This window comes from Passer montanus, unplaced genomic scaffold (genome assembly GCF_014805655.1).
Source record: "Passer montanus isolate IOZ18808 unplaced genomic scaffold, ASM1480565v1 scaffold201, whole genome shotgun sequence".
Taxonomy (NCBI): domain Eukaryota; kingdom Metazoa; phylum Chordata; class Aves; order Passeriformes; family Passeridae; genus Passer; species Passer montanus.
The window spans coordinates 344295-370172 of NW_024366604.1; the positions used below are offsets into that span (position 1 = coordinate 344295).

General features: G+C 43.9%; 1 protein-coding gene across 2 annotated transcripts in view; it reads left to right on the forward strand.

Moving 5' to 3' along the window:
• Positions 1 to 25878, forward strand: part of ZCCHC7 (zinc finger CCHC-type containing 7) — an 86537-nt gene that overhangs the window by 51109 nt on the left and 9550 nt on the right. For both annotated transcript variants that reach the window (XM_039708439.1, XM_039708440.1), the window contains 4 exons: positions 3832 to 3875; positions 4975 to 5100; positions 6089 to 6259; positions 14319 to 14354. In XM_039708439.1, the coding sequence (XP_039564373.1) occupies positions 3832 to 3875; positions 4975 to 5100; positions 6089 to 6259; positions 14319 to 14354 (377 nt within the window). The remainder of the gene's footprint in view (positions 1 to 3831; positions 3876 to 4974; positions 5101 to 6088; positions 6260 to 14318; positions 14355 to 25878) is intronic.

The following is a 25878-nucleotide window of genomic DNA, read 5'->3' on the forward strand; positions in this document are numbered from 1 at the left end:
CCTTGCCACGAAGATCTTACAGTGGAATACAATTACAGCTCTCTATTCTGTAATATGCTACATTAATTAGCAGTCAAAATCCAATTTTTAAAGCCCAGCTTTGGAATGTATTTGCCCTTCAGGCCCGTGTATCATTGTGCCACAGCTTGAAGTGCCCTGTGTTACTGGGCCGCTCATCACATTAAATAAACAAAACACACCTGGTCATGCGTTTTCCATTTGGAAGGAAGGGGGACATGACCACCTGGCTCCTCTTTTGGGAAATGGGGTGCTTTATGTCCAGAGCTGGATGCCCGCGCCCTGCAGCTCCTCTGCTGCTGAGGAGGACGATGGCACACAGCCTGGCAGGGCAGGCAGGGCTTGTGTCAGGGGATGTTTGTCCCTGCTCAGTGCAGCCCCAAGTGTGACTTCGTGGGGTCCCAGCCCGCTCAGCTGCCGGGTCCCTGCAGGGCAGCACGGCAGATAAGGAAATTTTGTGAACCGTTTATTGTTTCTTCTGAGTCGGTGTTTTGTTCCCTGGAAGCAGATTGTTCCCCCGGGCAATTTCAGGTTTTGACTGCTGGTCCTCCTTCTCCCTCCTCCCCTCCTCTCCCTGTCTGGGATGAAAGAGGGGAGGTTTGAATGCACATTGAACAGTGGTCCTAAATCTGGCTTCACCCCGAGCGCTGCTCAGAAATTTACATTTTCATGCTGGTGGAAGGATACATGTGAATCTCAATGATCTTTCAAAATTTTTCTTTAAATAAAAGCAAAGCTGTTGCTTGCCATTCATCCCATTGTGCAGGGGCAGAGGACAGCCAAAATGTGGTACTTGATAAAGGGAGAACCTTGTGCAGGGCTTCCATTTTCATATAAATGGTGTGTATTTTACATCCTCGTAGTCCCTGATCTGCAGTTTGACAACACCATTTTCTCAAAGTATAAATACAAGAAGTTTATACAGTAAAGTCTGCTGTATTTTTTTTATCATAGAAATATATATAATTGTAGTACAGGAATTCATATTAATCTTAGTATTAAACTTAGGGTGGAAATTAATGTAATCTTATAAAGGAGATAGGATTTAACAAATGGAGTAAGATTAAAAGCACAAATATATCAACGATGTTCTTGGTTTTATTTAACTCACAGAAAGCTTTAAGTAAGTTTCATATGTGCAACTTCTCCACAAAAAAAGGGGGAAATCTTGAAAGAGATTGTCGGAATAAGTCTCTGAGCTGCTGTATTCCGAAGAGTAGGAATAAAGCTGAAGCAAATGCAGCAAGGAAGCAATCACAGCCCTTCCTTCAGGCAGAAATGCCCTTTCTGTGTGCATGCCAAGGAGCAGCCAGGACAGTGCAGGAGCGGCCAGGAGCCACCCTCAGGGCACTGGGACTGCCTGTGGGATGCGTTAATTCACCCAAATGAGCAAAAATCAGAAGGAAGGGTGTTGCTATAGGACACAAGACAACACGACACAGACACACTGCTGCTCTCAAGACAAGCAAAGAAAGAGTTCATTTTCTAACTCCTACATTTATAGATTTCCAAAAGTAACAAAAAAATTAGAAAGTGAAAGTGCCACCTCTCCAGGGACACTAGACAAACCAACAGTCCATCAAGTTTCTCCTCTTCCATAAAAGAATGTAAAACAATAAGTTATTTACAGAAAGTGTGTGAAAAAGTTTAATACAAGAATACAAACATCAGAAGGCTTGGAAAATCTTAAAAAATCAAAACAACAGAAGGGGAAGCATCTGTCAAACTGAGAGGACTTTTGTGATTTATTTGGTGATCTAGAGCCAGACAAAACACTGTGGCCAGCGAGAAATATTGTTGCAGATTTTTCTGTGTGTCTCTACAGCAGGATTTCTACTTGGTTGCAGAAGCAAAACTCTCCCTAGGTGTTTCAGTCTGAAGAACTTACTGTGTGTGAAAACAAAGCCTTATGCAATCTATTGTGAATTAGAATTAACTTTTATATCACCAAACAGATTTAGTAAGAGGAGATTTTGTTGTAATATTTCATTCAGCTTTAAAGCTCTTATATTTATTTTCTGAATGGAGCAGTTTTAGCTTCTTGTATTAGGAGTATTTGAATCATTGTGTCATGGTTTTCCCCTGTGAAGCTGGGGATTTTGACAGTGAAGAAGAGAAACTGAGTTGGTTTGCCCTCAGGAAGGACATGCCTGGTGATTAACAGGAGTTAAATCGCTGGTAATTTTGCTCTGTGACCATTCTGCATGTGCATTTCTGTGCAACACGGCACTGGCGGTGCTGCCTGCCAAGGCAGAGCTTTGAATTACAAATACCTTTTTCTTTATGAATTAATTTCCTTAACAGGCATTTAGGCCATAAATAATGCACTGAAATATGACAGCGTTTCTTCACTTTTCTCAATCAGGCCTGAGAAGGCTGGATGTTCTCTGGAGGGTGCCACACCCTGGGGCGCTGGCGTGTCTCTGTCCCGCGCTGCTCCCTGATCCCAGCACTGCTGGGTGACAGTGCCGGTGCCTGCTGCAGCCCTGGCAGTGGCAGCCACTTCGTGTGCCACGACTCAGCTTCACACATCAGCCACATCACTTTGTCACTGCCCATTCGTGCATTGCCAGTGACAGTCGCTGGCACGAACAGGTGTTGGAAATAGAAATACTTGGGGTGTTTTTGGGGTGAGAACCTGTGCTGTGAGCCCTGGCTGGTGAATGAGGAGCAGCAGTAACCAGGTGCTGTGCTCCAGAGCACCTGAGTGACATACCTTGTGTCCCAACACTACTGCGCACACCCACCCAAAGTTACTGACTTTTTCAGTAAATGAAGAGGAAGACATGAAATTATAGATGATGCACTTTTAATTTGTAGTTATCCACCTTCTAATGGAAATGAGCAGTACCATCAGAAGTGGAGACATTTTTGCCATCTGTAAATCGTGAGGATGCTGTGATTTTTGTTGGCAACATGGATGCCTTGGATTCAGGTGCAGGATTGGCATGGGGCAGTGTGCATTTAGAGGTGTGCAGACATGCAGGATCAGCGTGCACTCAGGTTGCAGTGCTAGGTGTAAAGCACAGAGAGGTGAGCGCCGTGCTGAGGTGGATCCTCCCGCGCGTGCGGAGCTGCTGTGGCAGCACGGCCCTGTGTGCTCAGCCGTGTGCACATGCAGGATTTTTAACTGCTCTGGCTGCATCCCTGCTCCTGCCCTTCCATTTCCTTCCTGGTTTGTTCCTTTTCCCTCCTGCCAGCCCAAAGGCTGCACGTGAGAAGGTTATGGTGTGACAGTCGGTAATCCAGTGTGTCCTCCTGATTTACTGCACATTACCAAAGCTGTTTGGAAATAGATGTGCTCAGCCTGCAGTCTGGGTGTCTGAGGTGGTGCTCAGTGCTGCTGGCAGGCAGCAGTCAGGATGCAGGACTGCAGGCAGAGCTGGTGAACTGGCACAGAGGAGAAGTGCATGCTCTGCAGAACTCCTTGTTCCGTGTGCTGCCACGCTTGCAGCCCCGGGGCTGCAGCTGGGCATCCCCCGGATTTGCAGCTCCAAAAGCTGCAGTCAGGACCTTTGGATGCCTCTGGAAGAATTAAATGCCCGCCTGAATTTAAACCCCAGGGTCGCAACAAAAATGTGGTGTCAGGAAAACCTCTCCCAATAGCTGCACCTGTGCTGATGCTCAGATGAGGCAGATTTGGTGCCCAGTAGGTCAGTAGCTTTCCTTTACCAAAAATGGAACTAGTTTCTCTGCTTTAGTACATCAAAACCTGTTAGCATTTTCAATAACTGCAGTAATCATCATGTTGAATACATTATAGAAAAAGAGTAATATAAAATAAATAAAATTAATTTTAATTTTGTTTTTCAGGAAACATTGATGTGAACTGGTCCATCTCTCATAAAGACTTAGAGGTAAATCCTACCAAATTTTTCTATAATTCTTTATTTTGTTGCTTATTAACAAGCAGAATGAAGTAAATGGGATTGAAAAACCCCTTTTGTGGTACGATTAGCAGTGTCCTCTCACAGGAGGAAGGAGTTCTTGAGTTGGGGCTGGCATAGAGGCAGGAGGGGATGCGGTGTCAAGAGTCTTCCTCAGACTGTGCAAGGTGGACATCAGCTCTTCCTTCCTGGTCTCTCTGGAGCCCCAGAGCAGTTTCAGGGGCTGGAGCCCTTCCCAGCAGCAGGGTGTGGAGCCTGCCTGGGCTGGCTTGAGGCAGGGCAGCCCAGAGTTCCCAGGCGAGCTGCTGGAGCATCCAGGAGTGAGTTCAGCTGCTCTGTCCAGCTCCTTCCCTTTTTCTTTCCAATGTCCACTGCAGCTGATATAATCGAGTGACATTAACAAATTCTTTCCCTGAGGAGAAATGGTATTTTTATACCTCTCCTGTTCACTCATCCAAAATTTCATGTATTTTTTTTTTAATTTGTGATGTTTACTAGGCAATGACAAGTTGTAGATAGGGTTTTCAATTCTGGCTGTCTACACAGAGAGCATGTGTGAGGTCACTGGGAGAGAGACAGTTGTTTCCAGCTTCTCTTTTTTTTTCTTTTTTTTTTCCCTTTTAAAGTCTTTCTTTACAATTGCAAATTGCAGACTTCATCCAGACTTGTATAGCATTGTACTTTGTCCAAGCAGTTTGCCTTAATGTGTGCAAGGGAATATGTAACTTGCATTTGCAATTGATGTTCATTATATTTGCGTTCTGGAGAAAATTCCAGTTTGTTGTGACATAGCACAGTAAATCTTGGCTAATTGAGGAAAAGCTTCACAATTGCAGTCTTAAATAGCAAAAAAGAATGTCCTGAGGCAGAAGTTGGAATGAGAACTTTCCTCCCAGACAATGCAGGTTTCTCTGTAACAGAATTACCCATTCCAAACCTGGATGTGTAAATTGTACATGGGGAGCATTAGATTTCTGCTGGATCACTGCCAGCAGTGACCTTTATAATTCCCAGCTCCCAAAGCACAGAATCTCAAGTGGTAAATGCATTTCTCTCTGTGTTTCACCAGGCACAGATCTCCAACTATGCGGGCGTGAGGCACAGCAGCATGCGGTACTACAGAGCTGACAAAAGTGTTACTTGTAGGAACTGCCACAGAACGGGACATTTGTCCAAGAACTGTCCCACTCCAAAGGTAAATGCAATGCTTAAATCACTTGAACTTTTAGCTGTTTTCCTAATATACCTTTGTGCTTGCTGTCGGAAGCATTGTTTCAGTGGTTTATCCTGTCTTTGAAGCCGTGCTCTGACTTGCAGGATTGCTTGCACAAAGTCAGTCTACTGTGTGAAAGTATCCCCCTGTTTGATGATGTCATTGCTTTTATTGTTTTTATAAAATAAAAATATGCAGAATTATATAATATAGAATAATATTGAATGGTTTGTGTTGGAAGAGACCTTAAAGATTAACTTGTTCTACCCCGTGCCATGAGCAGGAACAACTTCCACTAAACCATGTGGCTGTAAACTGAGAAAAAAAAAATTAAAGTGCCATACAGAAAAGTCTTTTTTTTTTTCATATGGTAAAACAGTTAGCAAGTGTAAAATATTTTTCAATTGTACTTTCAACAAGGAGAATCTATTGAATCAGAAAGGCAGCCATGGTGAATAAGTGAAAGCACAAAGTATGAGTCATGATATGAACAGTGTTAAAAACCATGGATAAGATAAAACTTGAGCTAGCTTTAAGAAGTTCAGAGAGATGCCACATATTCCAAAAGTTTGTGCTGTGGTTAGAGGTTTAAAAGTCAGTCAGTACACTGTTGAGAACTGGGAGCCATTGCATGACAGCCTGGATTTAACAACCCCCACAACAGAATCTGTAAAACCCTCAGACCTTGGGGCTGTGACCCACGAGGACACTCAGAATGACCACATCCCTTGGGGAAACACACTCACTCAGTGGGAAAACTGGCTTCCCAGAGACAGAGGTTTGTCCTCAGAGCAGCTGGCTGCGTGTTGCATTTGTCACCCCTCGTGCTGAGCTGTGCGAGGCTGTGCCCAGAGTCCGGATGGGGCGAGTGCCCACCCTGTCCCCCAGCACAGCCCCGTGGGGGCTGCAGGGCTGGAAGGATCTCCTGAACACTGTCACTTACCGTGATTCTGTTTGTGTTTCTCCACAGAAAGCTCCCCCGTGCTGTCTGTGTGCAGGAAGAGACCATCTGCAGCACAGCTGCCCAGCACGTTTCTGCCTGAACTGCTGCCTGCCTGGGCACTATTTCAGGGAGTGCCTGGAGAGGGCCTATTGGAACAAGCACTGCAACCGCTGCGACATGAAGGGCCACTATGCTGATGTGAGTATGGCCCTTGGCACGGAGATCAGGCCTGGTTTGGTTTGTGTCTGTCAAAAACTGAATTTACAATGCCACAATCTCTTCGTGTTACTTTGATTTTACGTAGTGTCTGTTTGGAAGCACTTGAAAATGTTGTGTTTGGTCATTGCTTTACACTGTCAGAGCTTTCCTGGAGAATGGTTCAAAGAAAACAAAACAAAGCACTGTTAACACCAGGTCTTTAGTTTGGTTCAGTTTAGCAGTGGTGGACACAAACATCCTTTTTCCTGGGGAATGAGAGGAGTAGGGAGGTTGAAATCAGGAGACGCAGTGCTGCGAGTGTACCAGGAAGAAGAGCAACTCTGATGCACCAGGAGTTCCAGGTCTTGGTTGTTTCACTATGATCAGATATTAATCAGTGAAAATACTATTAGGGAGAAGTAGTTCGAAGGCTTTGTTTTTGACAAGATCTACTAAAGTAACACATAGAAGGAAATCAAAGGGAGAACACACATAGTTGTCTCTTTCTTTCATGTTGTATTATGTTATTACGGTCTTATATGTCCCCAACATTCAGTTCTATATGTAGCAGTCAAGCTTTTATGATATTTTTTTCTTTTGAATTACACACACATAAGGATAAAAGGCAAATTGTGATATTTTTGGCATACATACACACTTCAGTTTCTAACTATAGCTATAGATATGGCCTATATGTTTGGTTTTCAAATACGCCTGTGGGATTCCATAAACACTGGATTTTTTTGCAACTCAGAAATATTTTAATCTTTCTAAATGTCTTCTTCCTGCCTTTATTTTTTCTGTTTGGTTAAAGACCATGTCACAGTGGTACATCAGATGTGCAAAGGTCAGCCGGCATATTTGTGAGTTGCTATTTCTTGTTATATTTGAATGTGTTCCAGATGTACTTTTGCTTACAGCTAATGTGCCCACAATACCTTTAAAGAATGTGAATTGTACTTTTCTGCACCCTCATTCTGGTAGGCAGTGAGACAGACTTGCAATCTGTAATGAAGCATCTTTTCTTTGCCATCTCTTCTCTTTACCACATTTTATGACACTGGTTTCATAAACTGATGTTCTTTTCTCTAAAGAATCATGACTGCCCTGTCACACAAGCATTGAAATCCTACCTGAGCCGTGCAGGTTGTCAGGAACATCACAGCATGCATTTTTTCTGCTCATTTGGGTCCACCTTTAATCAGAAAGTTTTCTCTTTGAAACTTTGGGCAGTTCTTGTGCGCTCCTGCATGGGAGGTGTGAAGCTGCCTGTGTCATTCACCTGGGTGAATACCAGGTCATCAGAGCAGGAGATCACCTGCCCAGTCCTCAGAGAGAGATGGCACGGCAGAGCAGAGGCAGAGGAATCACAACCAACAATAGATCTTTCCTGAGATCAGAGCAGAAAGCCTGTGAAGCCAACAAGTGGTCAGGACACGAAAGGAACACTTGGACAGGACGAGGTTGCTGCTCATGGCCTCAAGGTGTTTTTTGCATCTGGGATGTTCATAGTGGAGGAATCCAGGAATGTTCCCATGCTGAAACCTTGCTTTGTGGAGGGGAGCACCAGAGAAGTTGTCAAATGGAAGGGAATGTGAGAGTTCCTACGGATCTGTGAGCACTAGCCCGTTACCAAAACTGGGTAAGAACTGCCCAAAAGGTGCAGAGGAGCATGAGGGTGAAACAGCCCAGCCAGCCATGGCAGCAGACACCTCGTGCTTGGTGCATGAGTGCAACTGAGTTTTTAATGCAAGGACAGTGTGTAGGGGATGTCCCAGGGAGAGCTGGGGGTCCCAGGCTGCCCGCTGCACATGTGCACCAAGCCAGGGGACAGGAACCATGGTGGTGGCATGTTGGGATGGGTGCATAAACATAATATAAATGGCGTGATTCAAGGCTGCTTTTGTAAAGGAAATCTCGCTTCTCAGGGAACTCTGGAGTTCTTCAAAGGAGCAGGTTGACAAGCATGTGTGTAAACGTGATCCAGTTGACATAGTCTACAAATTCCAAAAGGCGTTTTACAAAGTTCCTGACCAAAAGCTTTCAAGCAAAGTAAACAGGCATGGAGTAAGAGGATAAAGGTGGGATATGCTAGTGTGACATGGAAAAGGGTCAACAGTGGGGCAACAAGAGTGGCTGAGAAGACTGAATTACTTACAGAGTCGGTGCTGTGAGCCAGCTGTGCAGAACTGCCCAAGAACTGTAAGAATCAGAGAGAGAACACAATAAAATGGCCATTGAGTGACAATAAATGTAAAGTAAAACAATTCCATCTTGGCATATGGAATAACAGGTTCTGCATATTGCTGTTCAGCACTCAGATCCTAGTTATGAGATATGGTTCCACAAAAAAATCAGTTTAATCTTCACAAGCTGTAAAAAAAAAAAAAAACCAAAAACACCAAACTGGTGAAACATTAGGAATCATCAAGAAAGCAGGAGCACCTGGGCAAAGCTTTGGTCCCTGTCTTCTTTATCCCTCAGCATAGCCACAGCTCCTCAGCCTGCAGGGGAGGTGGCAGAGGAAGGGTCTGTAAAGAGCTTCAGAATCATCGGTCACGGGAGACAGTGGTCAGGTATCATCATTTCTTCCAGTACTCCTGATGAAGGCAGTAGAAGCCAGGTCGGGAAGAGACAGTCCAAGGTGACTCTGTGTGATCAGCAGCAGTTCTGGAGGCTCCTTTCTGCCCTGCTTCCAGAGGAAATGGGAGCAGTTCATGGGAGAGAAATCACAGACTCCTACACCAGGTTAGAAGGACTTCATGGATCATCTGATCATCATTGCCAACGTTTCTTGGCAAAACCGTGGTCTACACAAGACAGCCCAGCCAAATACTGAGTGTCCAGTTCTGGGGAGTCCACCACTTCCCTCAAGACATGATTGTTCTCGTCATGAAGAGTTTTATCCTGTGTCCACCTGAGATCTCCCCAGGAGTAACTTGGAGCTATCACCCCTTGTCTTTCCCATGTGACTCCTTGTAAAAAAGGGAAATCCCCATCTTCTTGTTATCAAACATATGTTATGAAATGCTTTGGATGCTCAAAGGAAGTTGTAATTTGTCCTTCTCAGCAAGTTGACTCCCTTTTACTGTAAATCAGAGGGTGCAGAACAAGCTCGTGTGCACAGTCTGTCAGACTGACTTTCCACTTTGGTCCAGAAGTGGATGTGAGGCAGTTCAAGGTGCTTCAGCTAGTTTGCTTAGGAAGCATTCACAGTTACTTAAACCACTCTAAGGTCATACATTGATGATCTGCTAGATCAGTGTCTTCTCCTGAGACAGCGCTGAGAACATGCAGAGCCCTCTCAGCTGGAGGTGTTCTGGAAGCAGCCTGGCCCTGCATGGTTTCCTTGGGAGGGTCATCCGAGGAGCTGCTTTTGACTGATTCAGAGGCAGTTCGGTGGATGTCCTGAGCCCTGTGGTTGGTGTGCAGCCTGACCTGCCAGCAGCAGGGGTGGGAGAAGGGCTCCATGAATCTGCAGGAAGCAGGCAGAGGGGCCATGTCCCCATGTGCACCTGGGGGAACCAGCGTGCGGGTGCTCGGTGAGCTGGATGGGCTCTCCAGGAGCTGGCAGACAGCAGTGCCCAGGTGCTGGTGCCTATCGCCACGCTGTGTCTGATGGCCCCAGCCGAACGCCCAAATGCTGCATTGTCAGCACTCCTTCCCATGAGCCAGCTGGGTGCTTCGACTGGCATCTTCTCTGCATATTCTGAGAACTTTCTGGGCGTGCAAACCGCCGCTGGCCTCTTCTCTCCAGGAAGGTTCCTTCAGCCTTTGTTGTTTCTGGCACACTGCGGTGGGCTGGGCTCATTCCACGGGGGCAGCTGGCATCCGTGTGGCCGTTTTCCCTGGGCAGGGAGCACGGTGTTTGCTCTGTCTCCTGAGCTCCCCAGTGTCCTTCCCCACCCTTCAGGCCTCTGGCTGTCCACGTCCACCCGAGGGTGAGCATACGGCCGTGCCGCCAACGCCGGGGTGACACCGGCAGTCGCCCAGCTCTGTCTGCACTGGCAGCGTGGGGAGAGGTCTCGACATCTGCTTGTGCAGGAGTGGCTTTGAAGGGAAGCATTGTGTGTTTTCCGCGGCAGTTCCCATGCGGAGGTGATGAAAAGTGTGTGTTTTGGCAAATCTTTTGTTTTATTGTGGTGGCTTGCAGCGGGGCAGCTCCAAGCAGCCGCTGCCTCTTTGACAAAGCACCAGAGGATTCTGTTAAAAAGTTGTGTTTAGTAATTGTAGTCGTCGTGTCAGACCATAACTGACTCGGAGCTGAAGGATTTTTGCGAGATGAGTAGCTATGCCAGCAGGGACCCAAGTCTCCTGGGCCAGCCGCGCTCTCATTAAGATTTGCCGCTAGCCGTGGCGGTGTTCGGCAAGTATGTGACGTGCATGCTGTTATTGTATGCTTGGCTTGTCAGCCTGCAGCTTTCTGACACTCACTTATGTCACTCTTTATTCAGAGACGAAGAAGCTTTTGATAATTTGACAAGACAAGCTCTTAAACGATCTAGGTCATGGCCTTCACTGTCTGTGATTGTGAACATATTTCCTGAAAGCCCTGTCACTCATCACAGCTACATTTTCTCCCGGGGAGCCGCGGGCCCGTCCTGGTCTCCTGTCAGCGCGTGCATTTTGGTTATTCATACGCCAAATACAGTAGCGGGTTTTCGCTCGCCTTTGGCCGGCGCTCGCATGTTAGCGGGGCTAATCCGCCGCCCGCGCCCGCGCCCCGCCGCGCCGACGTCGAGGGCCTCGGCGCGAGGCAGACGACCGGCCGAGGGGAGCGGAAAGGAGGAAAGGCCGCTTAGTGCCGGTTTTGTGTTTGCTCATTGTTGTGGAAATATGAGAACTGGTGGCAAGGGCCTCGTCTATTGAGCTCTCGAGTCCCGGTCTGCTGTCAGGGGCTGTTTGAGATTGAGTGTTTTATTTTCTTTGATGTTCACATTGGAGAATAGGGAAGTGGGAATTAAACAACAGATGCATTAAGCCGTTGTTCTGGTAAAACAATAATTAGCACCTGATAAAATTCAATATGGGTCAAAACGTGCAGCACCCAGTCTCGATTCTCCCATTATGGCGCCGTGCAGTGGGTCAGCCTCAGGCACAAGTGGCCGCCTTTGCACAGGGCCGTGGCAGCAGTGGCACGGCTCTGGGGACAGTGGTGGCACGACTGTGGGGACAGCGGTGGCTCCGGGGACAGCGGTGGCTCCAGGGACAGCAGTGGCTTTGGGAACAGTGGTGGCTCCGGGGACAGCAATAGCTCTGGGGACAGTGGTGGCTCTGGGGACAGCGGTGGCTCTGGGGACAGTGGTGGCTCCGGGGACAGCAGTGGCTTTGGGAACAGTGGTGGCTCCGGGGACAGTGGTGGCTCCAGGGACAGCGGTGGCTCCAGGGACAGTGGTGGCTCTGGGGACAGCGGTGGCTCCAGGGACAGCGGTGGCTCCGGGGACAGTGGCCCAAGGTGTCATCAGAGTGCAGCCCGCTGCCCTCGCAGCACGCTGTGGCAGTGGCACTGCCCTCTGGAGTAGGCATCTTTTGTGCTGCTGGTACATTTAAATGTGACTACGGTCAGACCACTGGGGCAGGAAATAAATGCAACTTTATTTTAATGTAGTTCATCATGCTGCCATAGTAGCTCGGTACCACAGGGGCTTTTCTCTAAAGCTGGGCCATTCATGGTTAAGTTCTTTTAAATAAATAAGGAAAATCATGGGTTTGGCAGCAGTTGAGTCTGGCTATGCTGTCGTCCATAGCACACCTCTTTGCCTCATTTGAGGAGCCAGTATTTGGCAGTAATTGTTAATCATTCTATTTGTCATTCCCCAATATAAGATGCAGACAACAACCCTGAGTTGATGCAGAGGTTCCTGGTTAAAAGCATCATCTCTAAAGAGCTGTTGTTTAACAGTGACCCCTCCTCAGTTTTTCTACCCCACTTGAGCAGTATTACCCCAAGTCACTGCCTGAATGAAGGAATATGCTTAGCCTTCCCTCACCACCTGCATCCTTTCCTTCTGCTGGTGTTCCCTCACCCTTAAAACATCCCTGAGGGCAAAACCCACCTCTGGACAGCGCCACGAAGGCGCTGGGGCTGTGCCTCTCCCAGGGTTCTGACAAGAGCTCTGCCAGCTGTGGTTCTCACTCAGAGCCACAGCTTTTTGCTCAAAGTGATGTCTTTGTGTCCAGAGCAGGAAAAACACCCAACCAAACAATTATTCAAAAAACAAAGTAATTTTGATGATGATGATGATTAAATAGCAGTCGTGTGAGTAAAGGTCATAGCACAGAGTGGCATTTTGCCAGGATAGGACAACTCACTGATTGCAATTGTTCAACCATATTAGCCCGGGCACACTGTGGTAATCGAAAAGTATCCAGAACTAATGTATAAATAACTGCCTGCTACCCCTGAGCTGGACCAGCACAGCTGTCCTGCACAGCTGAAGCCTCCTCAGCTCTGAGGGAGATGCTAGGAGCTCTGGTACAATATTTTTACAGGATACAGAGTGTTTATGTGTTGTTCTGTGAACCCTGGCTAAGTTAGGGAAGGAGGAAAATCCTTTTGTTTGTGCTCAAAGACAGCTTGAGTGTGCTCAAACTGTCAGATCCTCGGTGAGGAATGCGATGTCCCCCACACATTTCCTTTATAGAAATACTAATATAAAACGCAAATATTTACACACAGCATTTGAGTAAGAGGGGAAATGTTGAACCATTACACAGAACAGATTGTAGATTTTTCTGCAGACAATTATGTTACTGGTGGAATGAATAATAAATAATATCATTTCCATCACATCTGGGAAAAACACACTGTATATGCCACAGGGTGACTGGCAAAAACTTGGGTTTTATTTTGAGAGATAGTGGTTGTGGTGTGTTTTCTTTTAAATAACACGCTCCATCAAAATAAAAGAAGGCAAGAATTTGGGCATGAGTGAAAAATTTATTCGAAATCTAAAGAAGTGTTAATAGTACTCATTTGCAAGTAGTCATGAGGCTTCAATGTTCGAAATTGCAGCTGCAGCATATTATGGAGAAGCCGTGGAATACTACATTTCTTTTTCTTTTCTTAAAATGAAGGTTGGCAAACCAAGTTGCTAATTGTTCAAATGAGTGCAGTGCTGTTCTTATAAGAAGGTAAATTTCTAAAGAGAAGTGAAAGCCCTCCGCTGCAGTAGCTGTGTACTAAAATGACAAAAAGCGCCACAATTTCCGTGTCTGTCTGTGGCTCAGGGGCCATCAGAAATATTGTACATTTTGTAAAAGCATTAAGAACCCCTGAGAGAGTGAGCTGAGCTTTAGTGACCACCAACATGTTCTGATTTTATTTCAAAGATCCACGTTTTCCTCTTTACCATCTCTCGTGTGTCCCTCAGGTCAATTGTGTCACTTTTGTGACTCAAAAACCTGCTCTGATTTTTTTTTTTTCCAAGGGCTGCACTTAGGACTTGGTATGAAAGTCTGGCAATTAAAAAAATTAAAAGTAAAAGAAAAAAAAAAAAGGCAAGCAAGTAATTGTAAAAAATAGCAACATTAAAGCAATCTGTTATGGTTCTTGTTTACAACTCATCTGACATGAGGCTGCTGAGGATTATTACGTGTAACAATTATATTTTGATTAGGAAAGAGATACGTACAAAAAAGATAAAATATTTCAGTTTGTACATGAAAGGAAGGCACCTTGTGATTTAATTTCTGGAGCGTTATGTAAATTTAAAATGTCAGAAAATGTAGAATTTAAATCCGCCCCTGTTTGTTTTTGCAGCATTAATGCTTCCTACAGTCACGAACACACTGCTCTCCCAAACTTCTGCCCCTCGGAGAAAAAGGGCAGAGAGAAAACTGTTACTGGCTTTCTGACAATGGCAGGGAGTGTGTTAAACCAGTGTAAAATTCAATTAAACTGTCTAGCCGGGTTTTTGAAGCTGAAATGCAGACCCTTTCAGTTAAGCTTCTTATTTTCCTGTGACCGACACCAGTGGATACTGTGTTATGCCAAAACCAACAGGCTGTAAAGCACCTTGTTTCATGCTCCTAGCTGATCAATATTTTTATTTTCCAGGCTTGCCCAGAAATATGGAGGCAGTATCACCTAACAGTAAGTAGAAACACCTTTTTTATTTTCTTCTACACCCAACCTATTTACTCCTCTGTGAACTGCTGACCATAAAATATAGATAAGCATCTTCTCTGAGAAGATAATAAACATCTCAAGAGTTTTTGAACTGAAGAGGGTGATGAAACACTGTCACTGTTTTTTAAGCATCTTTAAAACTTCTGTGTTCGTTTTAATACTGTAATAATTAAATTAGTGCTTTGCCTCTCTTCTCTCAGTGACCACATTTACACATAGAAAGAGCGTTAAATTTTAAGTTGGGATGCACTGCAGAGGCAGTAATCCCATCTCAGATATCCCAGATGCTGGTAATTAGTCACTCTGTGCGACAAAGCTTTCTTCTCAGATGAGTGAAATAAATCTCAGTTAGAGTGGAGACTTGAATTTGAGGAAAAACACCTCATAAACTTTTGCAGATAATTTATAATTAGTCAGAATATAGCTGTGACTGCTTGTTTGGCCTGCCTTAGTTGATCGTTAATCCCCGAAACAGGAAAATAAAACTTTGTGAAACTGTACCAGTTTATTACTTAAGAGTTTTCCTCATATGTAAAATAGATATAAAAATACAATAAAATGCATACAAATTTGCTTAATATTGAAATCTCGTTCAGTATTTAACCATTAAAAACAAACTTTTTCATTGGTGTCACAGTTCTTAAATATATTAGTTTCTAAAATTGTCTGACATAAAAACACCTTTAAAAAATCAGGGGTTTGTTGTTCCTCTGAACTTTTCACTGCTCCCCAGATCAGCCTCACACGAATTTCAATTTCGCTGTTACAGATAATTAACCCCTGTTCTCTGCTCTCAACAAAGTAGAAAAGTTTCTCCACTACTTTTCTTTTTGGATCTTTGGGGTTTTTTTTCTCTGTAGCAGTAGATGGAATGTGCTTTATAATTTGTGCCTGCACCTCTTCATGGCGGTGGAATGCTCTTTTTTCTGCTTTTTTCTTCAAAATTCAATGAATAGAAGAAATCTGCACTTAAAACCTCTCATTTGTGTTTTGTGCATAATGATTCTAACACAAAGATCTGCCCTGGAAATCCTCCACCCTTCCTGAGAATTTACTTTTAAACAGATTTGGTGACAATTTTTTGTTGGTTTGGTTGGTTTTGGTTTTTGGTTTGTTTTTTTTTAAGCATTATGAACAACAAAAAAATGTGCATTCACTGAGTATTTTTGTTTGGTTTGGTTTGGATTGGTTTTATATTGGATAAAGGAAAAAGGTAAATGCTGTCTCTCATTGTAATCCCTAAGGCTGCATGTAAAAACAATTTGTGAAATGTTTATAACACTTGCAACTTAATGATCAGAAATATTTGGTGCAGTAACATCCTGGGTTCTGTTTTTCACTGAGATAAAAGATGTAATTTTATTGTAGTTCTACCTCCCTGAATTGAAAATTCCTCAAAAAGTGAGTTGCCATCAACACTTATAAAGTATTTATGTCTGTAAAAAAATTAAAAAAACATGGGTAGCTTAAACTTGACCAAGTGCTGTACCAGGGCAAAGTTTGAGGTATCTTGAGGTAGGAAATTATTTTTGTGGATTTTTTAGAAAGCATTCAGGGTTTACACTTGATGTAAAGTAAAGCTAAGAAAAGGCGTCAGAACAAGTTCTTGTTAGAAAATGTAGTGGTTACAATTATGGGCATATTATTAAAAGTACCCTTTGGAAATTTATGGTGCACTTCAGGGACATTTTGAAATGTGGTCAAATAGGCACACTCACAGATTAATTGGTATTGCATCAGGCCCTGCTTCCCGATAAATAGATTTTTGCTTTGCAGTGAATTGCAGTTTATTGCAAGTAAGATACATTTCTGGCGTGTGGGAAATGTTTTACACGCCTTCATTTCTTGCATAGGAAGAGTACCTTTGGCTCAAAGTTACATTAGCAGTTGGATAAGCCTGGAATTTAAAAATTTGTATGGTAAAAGACATTGGTTGATATTTGCAATAAGTAAATGAAAACAAACTGAATTATCTGAATTGTTTACAATCTATCTTTTATTATTCCCTTTAAATATTCTCTTTTGCACCCAAAGCAGAGCAGAAATAAATAATGTTCTGGCAAGAAACAAAACTTCTAAATTAGAATTAGAATTATATATAATGATTAAATATATATATTTTTTATGTATAGTTGCAGGATTGTAACAAAAAGCCAAGGTTTTTTACTCTCATATCAGCACAGTAGTATTTCACCATAAAAATTATTGTACAATTTTCCTGTGGTAGGAAAATTAAATACTTTGGTGCAAACAGGAGAGCAGCATTAAGAAAAATACGACGCGTTTAGAACAAAATGTTGTTGTGGCTGCCCAGCTGCTGGGGCCACAGAAGAGCTTTTCCTGCACTTCATGCAGGGACAGAATCACTGGAGTTGAGCTGGTTTTGGTGACTTGGCAGGTCCCCCTGCACGCAGAGGAACTGGGCGCTCAGTTTTGTGATAGAACACCGGATTTTGGCACCGTTGGCAGAGGGCTCTCGCAGAGTTTGTCGCAGTGTCTCTTCACAGTTCTGTGAAGCATTCCTGGTTAATTTCTGTGGATGCTGGCGGGGATCACACGGCCCTCCGTGCACCTCTCCTCTCGGTGAGGCTGCTGGTTGTTTCACTCGTTTTGGGTCACTTTCCGAGGAGATGGACTGCCATCTATTGACTCCTCGGAGCCCCTGCACGAGCAATGACTCAATAACAAACCCTTCCTGCTCCTGGGGACGGATGGTGCTGGGGTTTGTTGACGTTGGCCATGGTGACAAATTTGAGCACATTGCAAATAATTTGTTGTATGGGCAGAAACGTCTTATTCCAGCCAAAACAGACTGCCAGCGCAAGGAATCTTAGGAAGAAATGGCAAAAAGGATTGTAAGTGGAATATTTTAATTTGCCTTTTGATGGAAAAAGAGATTATCATAAGGCATGCAGTGAAGCTTAAATCTAAGGGCTGTGTGATAATCAAAGCTTTATAAGTGGCTGAAAGTGCTTTCTTTGGACTTATTCTTTCAACTCTTTTAACTAAAATTATTCTGAAAAAAAAGCCAATCAAAGCCAGCATAAAAATCCAACTCCCACTGTGGTTTAAAATAGTATTTAATAACCTCTTTAAGACAGTGATTTAAAACTTTTGCACATCATTTTATCACAACTACACTCTGTATTTCTCCTGTATCAGAGAAAGGCAATTATATCTGTCAAAATACATTTCAAGTTTTATTCGTGTATTTTGTGAATTGGTTCATACCCGCTAAGGTTTATCAAAGGGGTTATTGTCAATCAAATAACAGGACAAAGACTTCTTTGACAGAGTCAGGATAAACAGTTTTGATCGTAGCTTGCTGGAGTGTCAGTGATGATACATGTGATTTTTTTTGGGCACAAGGCATTTGGAGGCCTTGTTGAGCTCTTTGTTCTGGGTTATGAGGAAGCTTTGCTTACAGCTGTGACTCCCTAAATGCCACAGTTTGTGGTGCTCCACAAACCCAGAGAACCACGGCCCATGTTCCATAAGACATGCTGTCACATCCTCTCAGCACCCTAAGGGTACACGGGTGCACACTGCAGTGTTTTTTCACCCTCAAAGCACTGTCTCATTCCATTTCTCCTATCACTTCAGATTCGAGCTATAAATGTAGTGATATTTATGATGCATTTTAAGTGGAGGCTAGGTTATAGTCCTCTAACAAACAAAAAAGATAAGCCCTTAATAACACTAAAAAAATCTGTGGAAAAATTTGTAAGAAGGCACCCAATGATTTCCTTTTTTTAGTTTCAGTTTTGCAGTTTATTCTTTAAAAAACGCAATATCTCCCTTCAAGTTTGACATGCTGCCCATGCACCTGGCCTGTGCTGTCCTCAGCGGGCCCGGGCTGCATGCCGGGGGTCACATTCCTCACGGACAGCCCGTGTCCCCTCTGCTGCTGCTGTGGGCAGCTCGGGGCTCTGCAGTGACTGTCTGGGGAGCACCATGGGCCAGGCTGCCCGTGCTGACCAGCAGCTGTGGCCAGTTGACCAGTGCCTGTGGCCTCACCCCGTCCCACAGGCCGCGGGGCCTTTGTGGCCTGAGCGGCCTGCTGGAGCTGCTGCTAGTGGTAACGTCCACCCAGCAGATGACATCGCCGGAGAAAAAGAGGAAATTTGTTTATCTTCAGTGCCTGGTGTTTTGCCCTGGGTGTGAGGTTGCACTTGTGGCGTGAGGCCCCTGATGTGGATGGCAGCGCCGGTGGGGCAGGCCGCCGCTGCACGGTGCTCGGCGTGTTTCGGTGTCAGATGGAAACGGGCCGGCTGCGGATCTTACCACATCTCATTGTCAGAGTGGCTTGTGCCATGCAGGAAGGGATGTGGCCGGTTCAGCCCGGCACCAGAACGAGGACACCACAGTCAAACAGGAATGAACTGTGCAAGTGTCAGAATTTCATTCACTAAATAACAACTAAGTAAAGAAAACTTGTCCCTAGAACCAGCAGAGCAAGTTCTTTATTTTCCTGAGGTGTTTCTTGCGGTTGATGTGTGTGTTAAAACACACATCTCAGTGGGACGGAGTGTTTTCTTTCTGTGGGGCTGTCTGACTCCTGATAACCCCTTCGTGCCCTGGTGCCGCTGCAGCCAGCCACGCTGCCTCCGTCCCCTGTGCCCTGCCTTCACCAGCCTCGTCCGTGTGAAATCTCCCACAGCAAGATGGCCACCAACAGAGCTTTAGAACCATCAGAATTTTTAATGAGCAGAAGCTATCATTTAACACACTTTTTGACAGTTTGTTAATCTTACTTTTAATCCGCTTACATAAAGGAAGGTGAAGCAGGGACTGGCTGATTTGGCCCTGTGTATGAAGGACACGAAGGGACATGCATCTTTTGTGTTTAAATGTTGGGCTCAGGTTTCTTTGTGTGCATGATTAAAATTCCTCGTGGCCTGCTACTTCTTTTCTGAAGTGAAAATGTAAGCCATATCCCTGGAAGTCAATTTCTATCTGTTACAGTGTGACTTCCAGAAAGGAAAAATAAAAATAATACAACCCTGGCAAAAAAAAATTAGGCTTGGACAGAGAGAGAGAGGACATTTGGTTTCCATACATTTTTTAGGTGTTGAGCGGTGAGGGAAGGGATGGGTTTAGGAGTATTTTGGGGAGGAGGTTAATGCCCGGGTTCCTTGCAGCTGTGGCTGTGACATGGCCGCAGGGCTGGCTCCACTGGCCACGACACAAAGCCACAGGCCATGGGGCCAGCACGCCCTTGTGGAATGCTTCAGCACCTGCCCAGTTCCTCTCCAGGTGTGTCAAGGCTATTTCTAGCAGCTCTAGGGGAAAAAAATGAAGTCTGTTTGTGAAATAAGCAATGTATTTCTCATATGTTGGAATCTCAGAGTGGGCCCTCATGTGACATTGCTTCAGTATCCATTCAGCAGGATATTTTACAGGGAAGGCAGCTCAAAATTCTCAGGGTTATGGATTTAGGGTAAAGATGACTCTGGCTCTTGTTTTGGGCGCATGAGCACCTGGAACATGACGGTGTCCACATCCCTGCTTGGGAGGTGCTTGGCTTCGTGAAGATTTCCTGCCCTTTGAGAGGCTGCTTGCCCCGACAGCCAGAGGAGGAACTGGGGCAGAGCTTGGCCAGCAACAGGCAGATATTTTGGTTTTAAACTCTCTGTGTTTTAAACTCTCTCTTGTCCAAACCTGACCCATCTTGCAGGGGGTTTTCAGTTCAGGGATGCTGCTGACATGCTGCCAGCCCTGCACATCTCTCCTGGAGAAAGCCAGCAGGTCAGAGGAGGTCGGTGTGCTGGGCAAAGTGATTTTACAGTTTATTTTCTCCTACTAATTGTAATTTGCTGTGTTGCCACTCTCTTTCAAGTTTCAGATTTTTTTTGAGGTTATCAGAAACCTAAACCCCAAATCTTTTTCTATTTCTAAGGAATCATATTTCACAAAAGATATTCTTTCGGATACCTTTTTTTTTCCTTTCCAGAAAACAAAGACACTTTCAGGTCCTGAAATAACTGTTAGGTTTATGAATTCAAAGCATATACTATAGCTTTTCAGTACAAATGCTACCTAAAAGTTCTTTCCCAATTTTTGTTTGAAAGGTGTATTTAAATTATGATGGGGAAAATAAGTAGCTGTAATAACCCAGTACAAATTTTCTGCGAGGACCTGAGTGGACATTTTGGGTGGGATTCAGAACCTTCCAGCAGCACGGGTACCACCTGCCACTCACCTTCACCAGGTAGTACTCATGGTAGGAAGTGTCCTGCTTCTCTGACTTTCATCTGTCCCGTGCTTATCTGCACCTGCTCCCCAGAAAACAAAATAAAAGGTGCTTTAAAATTGAGGGTTAAAGAGAGATTAGATCCTGACCAAAAATTGTATTTCTCTATATTTCTGGAAGCATCTGGAAATGAGGAGAGAGCAGAATAGAGCTGACTGAACATTTCTGTGATTTTGGGGTTCCAGATGGCGTGGCTGTGGTTCTTGTCATGGACAACCCTGGCCCTGGCACGCCTGTTGAGGTGGTGTCAAGGGCCCTGTTTGCTGCAAAAGCACTGTCTTTCACTGTGAAAGGGAAATAGAGAAGAGCAGAGGATGGAAATTAATGTATTTTACTGTTTTAAATCTCTGGTTAGCTACCTCCCGCATGCCTCGGACATTCTTTGTGCAGTACATGACATTTGGTGGCATGTGTCCCTCCAGCCCCGCACACCCAAAGCCAGAGAGGTTTGGGTTATTCTTGTGATGCACCAAAGCTGTTGGTTGAGTGGGTAATTAATCAAAGAGAATAATCAGGGAAGGTTTGCTGCTGAAATATTTCCCCTTCATATACTCAATCACAGTTCTCTTAAGGAAAAGAATTATTTTTTTCTTTAATGCTTACAAATTCAGTTTAAAAATTTCACCTGTCTTTCCTTTCATCTGAAAAGGCAAACTTAGACAAGCATTTACATTATTATCATGATTTCAAGTATTAACTGTCTAAATAAGGAAGGTAGCATTTTCAAGCTTAAATGAGGTTTCCAATGCGTTTTAAAAACATTTGAGAAAAAAAATCCTTGCCGTCTTTCTGCAGTCACTGCTATGTATAAATATTGATATTAAATTTCCTACATTCTGAGAATTTCTCCAGAATTTCTCCAAACTTGATATGAAGGTATCTTTTTTAAGTTTTGTTACACCTCTGAACTAGTCTCAAAATTCTGCAGGAAGCCAAAAATCATCTGCAAATTTAACAGACATTTTAAAATGTGGAAAAAAAACCCCAGTTGCACATAATACACATAAATGCCATAAAATGGATTTTTGTGCATTTTCGTATTGCAAAGTGTAAAAAGTCAGTAAATGTGCTTGCACTGCGTGGTTCATCTTGCTGGTGATTCGTGTGTCGCAGCAGCCCGGAGCTCGTGCTGGTAAGACAGTAACTTCCTCAAGTTATGCTCGATCATGTTAATAATCTACGGATTAGGGTTCCCTAAAAATATTCACTGATTTAATTCCAAGAGGGTCTATCATGTCAATGATATTAATACATCTTGTTAGGTCCTGTCATGTGTATAGAAAAGTTTCTATCCCCGTGACAGAATTATCCTGATTTTGATTTCAAGTCCTGAAGAACCAAGTATAAAGGGAATTAAAGGAGCGAGGGCCCGCACAGAGTGGTGAGGAGCACGGAGCCACGAGCAGGTGCTCGCAGAGAAGCCCCAGAAGCGTGTGTGAGGCGCAGTGTGTGTGCACACATGCTGTGCCACCACCGAGGGAGGCATCCCACGGCATTTTCGGCCGCAGGGCAGCGAGGCTGGGCCTTCGGTTTGGACTCACTTTTTAACGTTGAGTTAGGGTTACGTTACCGCTTGGCAAACATACCCCAGCAGCGTGGTAGCGGCTCTGCCGTGGGCAGGGGCAGCCCCCCGTGAAGGAATGGGCACTGCAGCCTGTGCCGGGCTGCCAGGCCCCTTCCCCTGCTGCTGGAGTCTCCACAGTGCAGCGCTGGCAGCCCTGAGCGGCACCGTGGCAGTGCTGCCCGCTGTGGCGTGCTCAGCTGTGAGGAAGAGGAGCTGTTTTCACACCAGAGCAGGTGAGGAATTCACAAGAGAAGGACAGTCACCGCCTGGTTCAGAGTTTCTTACAGTTGTGTCCAAAAGTGGCTTGTCTTTTTCTTTCCCTTTTTTTCTTTTTGCTCCCCTCAAACTTGCCGTTTCTCCACCAGTAGTGTCTGCTCACCTTGTAGCCAACAGAAAGGATTTTTGTGTTGTTTCTTGACTATGCAGTTAAATCTGTTTCTAATGAATTTTTATAACTTATTTTGGCACTTTAAAAATGGGGTGATGAGCACCTGTGCAGGAGCACAGACACTGGAGGGTTTCTGTGAACTGTGCAATAACCCTGAAATATCTCTCCTTTAAAATTAATTGCCCTGGATTTCAATGAGATATGCAATTCCTGTCTGTTTTGATGCCAGATGAGAGCTAGTTAAATTCATTCTGATTTTCTGATGGTGGCCTCAGGAAGGAAAGAGAGGAATAATTATAAAAGATACTCCAAAGTTGGTCTGGAGGAAACTGTTTTGGTCAGCAGCATATTTTTGTGGCGTGTGAGAGCGGAAACCTGATATGCTCTCATCCATTTTTAGATGCTGTATACTATTCAGGAACTCCCAAGTCACATTAAAGTAAAAACTGCAAGGAGTTGAAAGCAATTTTTAAAAACAGGCGTGCAAAAAGGAGATGGAGAAGCTTTTGTTTGTCAGTGGTGGTATACAAGCTGTCACACATTTCCACAAGGACATATTTGGGATGAATGTCACTCGTCATGAATCTAGGTGCAAATAACTGCTACTCCTGAATATATATGATGCTCTTGAATGGAGAGCACATGAAAAAATTATGAGAAAATGGATAAACATCAACACATGCAGTTGGCATGTTGGCAATGTAAGGAAAGTGCTTCTGTGAAATTGTTTGTTAGTGAAGGATGCTGAAGCTGAGCTGCTGGGGAGTGTAAAGGGAAAAGGTTCAATTGTTATCTATTTGAAACCTACCCCAAAACTCACTTATAGCAAACTGATGCACTGATCACATGGCATCTCATATTCTTCAGCAGACCTGAAAGTTTTTCCCATGTTTACTTCCATTTTAGCTGTGACTAGAAACCACTGCCAAAAAAATATTTATTAATAGTCTATTTATGGAGAAATACCTATTAATAGTGCTCCCCTAAGAAACTTATTCAGACGTGGCACTGCCTCCTTTTGGGTGCAAGGGTGAGGGATGATCAGTAGATGACATAAAGATTAAAAGTGAGAGAAAGGAAGCTGTAACTCATCCAGAATGACAGTAAAAATTAAAACCTTGGGGTTTGTAGGCTCCCCCGTGTATTAGCTAATAAATATGACTGTGCTTTAGTTCTGTTCATCCTCTGATTTTACGGGCTTTGCAAATGTTTGTTTTCAGATTAATGTATGAATGTATGTGTAACTATGCATACGCTCAGCGTGGGGGCAGCCGGTGCCGTGCCCTGGCAGATATATAGATATATTAGCAATATATATAAACATTTGGCCAATCCCCTAATAAACATACAAATAAAATATACATGTCCCAGTGCGTGAGTCTCCTCCTCCTCCTCCTTCTCCTCCTCTTCCTCCTCCACCTCCTTTTCCTTCTCCTTCTCCTCCTCCTCCTTCTCCACACGGCCTCTCCCACCTCCCCCACCCCACTTCAAAGCTTGTGGTCCTTTCTCCATCCGTGTACTAAAAGGTTTCTTTGTGAGCCAGGCCATTTGTCCGTCATTGTTTGGGGCCCAAACGGTGGTAAAATACCCTGTCACCGATCTGGAGCACGGTGAATGGCAGCTTCTCTCCGGACAATTGGCGGCGGTGCCGAGAAATATTCCTGAGAGGATTATTTAACCTTTCAATTTAGGGGGCACAAAGCCCGGCTGATTAATGAACTTTCTGATGGGCGCCGATAAGCGGATCTATTTCTTTATTTCCTCCAAAAGTGATTCCTTCTCCTGTCCCATATTACTATAATCTTAAACATAAAATGTGGCAAATAGATTAAAAAACAGCACTAAAGAGTTTATCTGGCTAGCAAACTGAAGGAGCTAAATTAAAATTGGTAATGAAAGCAGTGGCTGAGCCCTGTATATGGTTTTTAAATGCGCTGTGTATTTTGAAGAGACTTATTCTCCAGCCTGCCTGGTAATGACTGCTTTGGGTGCGCGGTTCGGGTCCAGCTTCTGTTATCCCCCCAAAAAAATGAGTTGTGTTATCTGGATGACTGCAGACACATATGCATCCCCCTTTCTCACTGCATGGGCAGACAAGGTCGATAGCATTACAAGGTATTTGTGGCAGTGCTTGTTTCAGTTTTCAGAGCTGCCAGTTTTCAGCCAGATTTGAATTACAAAAGAAGAAGCTGGCATGAAAATTGAAAGGGTTTATCGGCTAGTCTGAAGCCTCATAGCACATTGCTTATTTATGCAGTCCATTTGCACCAGGAAATGTAAAAAGGAAATACATTTTAAAAATAAGGTCATAAAGACCCAGATATGTTTAAGATGGCAAATAAAATATAGATACCTATAATATCTTTCCAGGAATCGATTTCACTTAATGTTGCACATTACTTCGGAGGAGCATTTATGTTACTGTCATAAATTTGTGCATTTGTGTCACCGTACAGATAGTCCCCAGGGATTAGGAACGAAGTGTTTGCTAACTTACTTTAAAATTAAAATAGAAGGGGAGATAGGTTTGTAGTTTGAGAGCCACATCAGGAACAGTTAGAGTTTAATGCGCCATCGTTTTTAAATAACGTTTTGCATTCCCTGTAAAATTAGCCATGGACGGCTAGAGAGATGCCACCACCTTTGGAGAAAATTGGGATGCCTTTTAAACCATGAAGATTTTGAGGCATTCAGGGATTGTATTGTTGTTATCCTCACTATCTTGCATACATTCATTTTCTCTGTGAACTTGAGGGGTTTTTGTCCGTTTCTTAGAGAAGACTTTTTGAATTAATATTTTAGGGTTTTCTCTTCTGCTTGTGAGAGTATTAAAAGATTGCATTCATTTATTTCAAATATATAATACTGTACGTTTTGTCTCTTCCTTTAGCGTTTTCACACAGTCAATTGTAGATGCTATTTGCATCTCTTTAAAATGCATTGTAGAAATGTCTTATTTCTGTGGAAAGAGATCACTTCACAGTGCTCATCCTGTGGACCGGGCAAGTTAAATTTCTTCCTCTGAGAAAGGTTTTGGTTTCCCAGACTGTACAATCAAAAAATAAAATTTGATTAATTAACTGGTAATTTAATGTGTATCGTGGCTTTAAAAAAACGAAAAGAAAAATAGAAAGAAAGAAAGAAAAGGAAAAAAAAGCCCTAAAAGATAAGTGAGATCACTTTTTTCTTGGTTATTTCACTCTGTTTTGGTGATGTCCAAATGTCATGAGCACATTTAATAAAGTGTAATTTGTGGGAAGAGGCTCAGGTTAGACCTCCACAA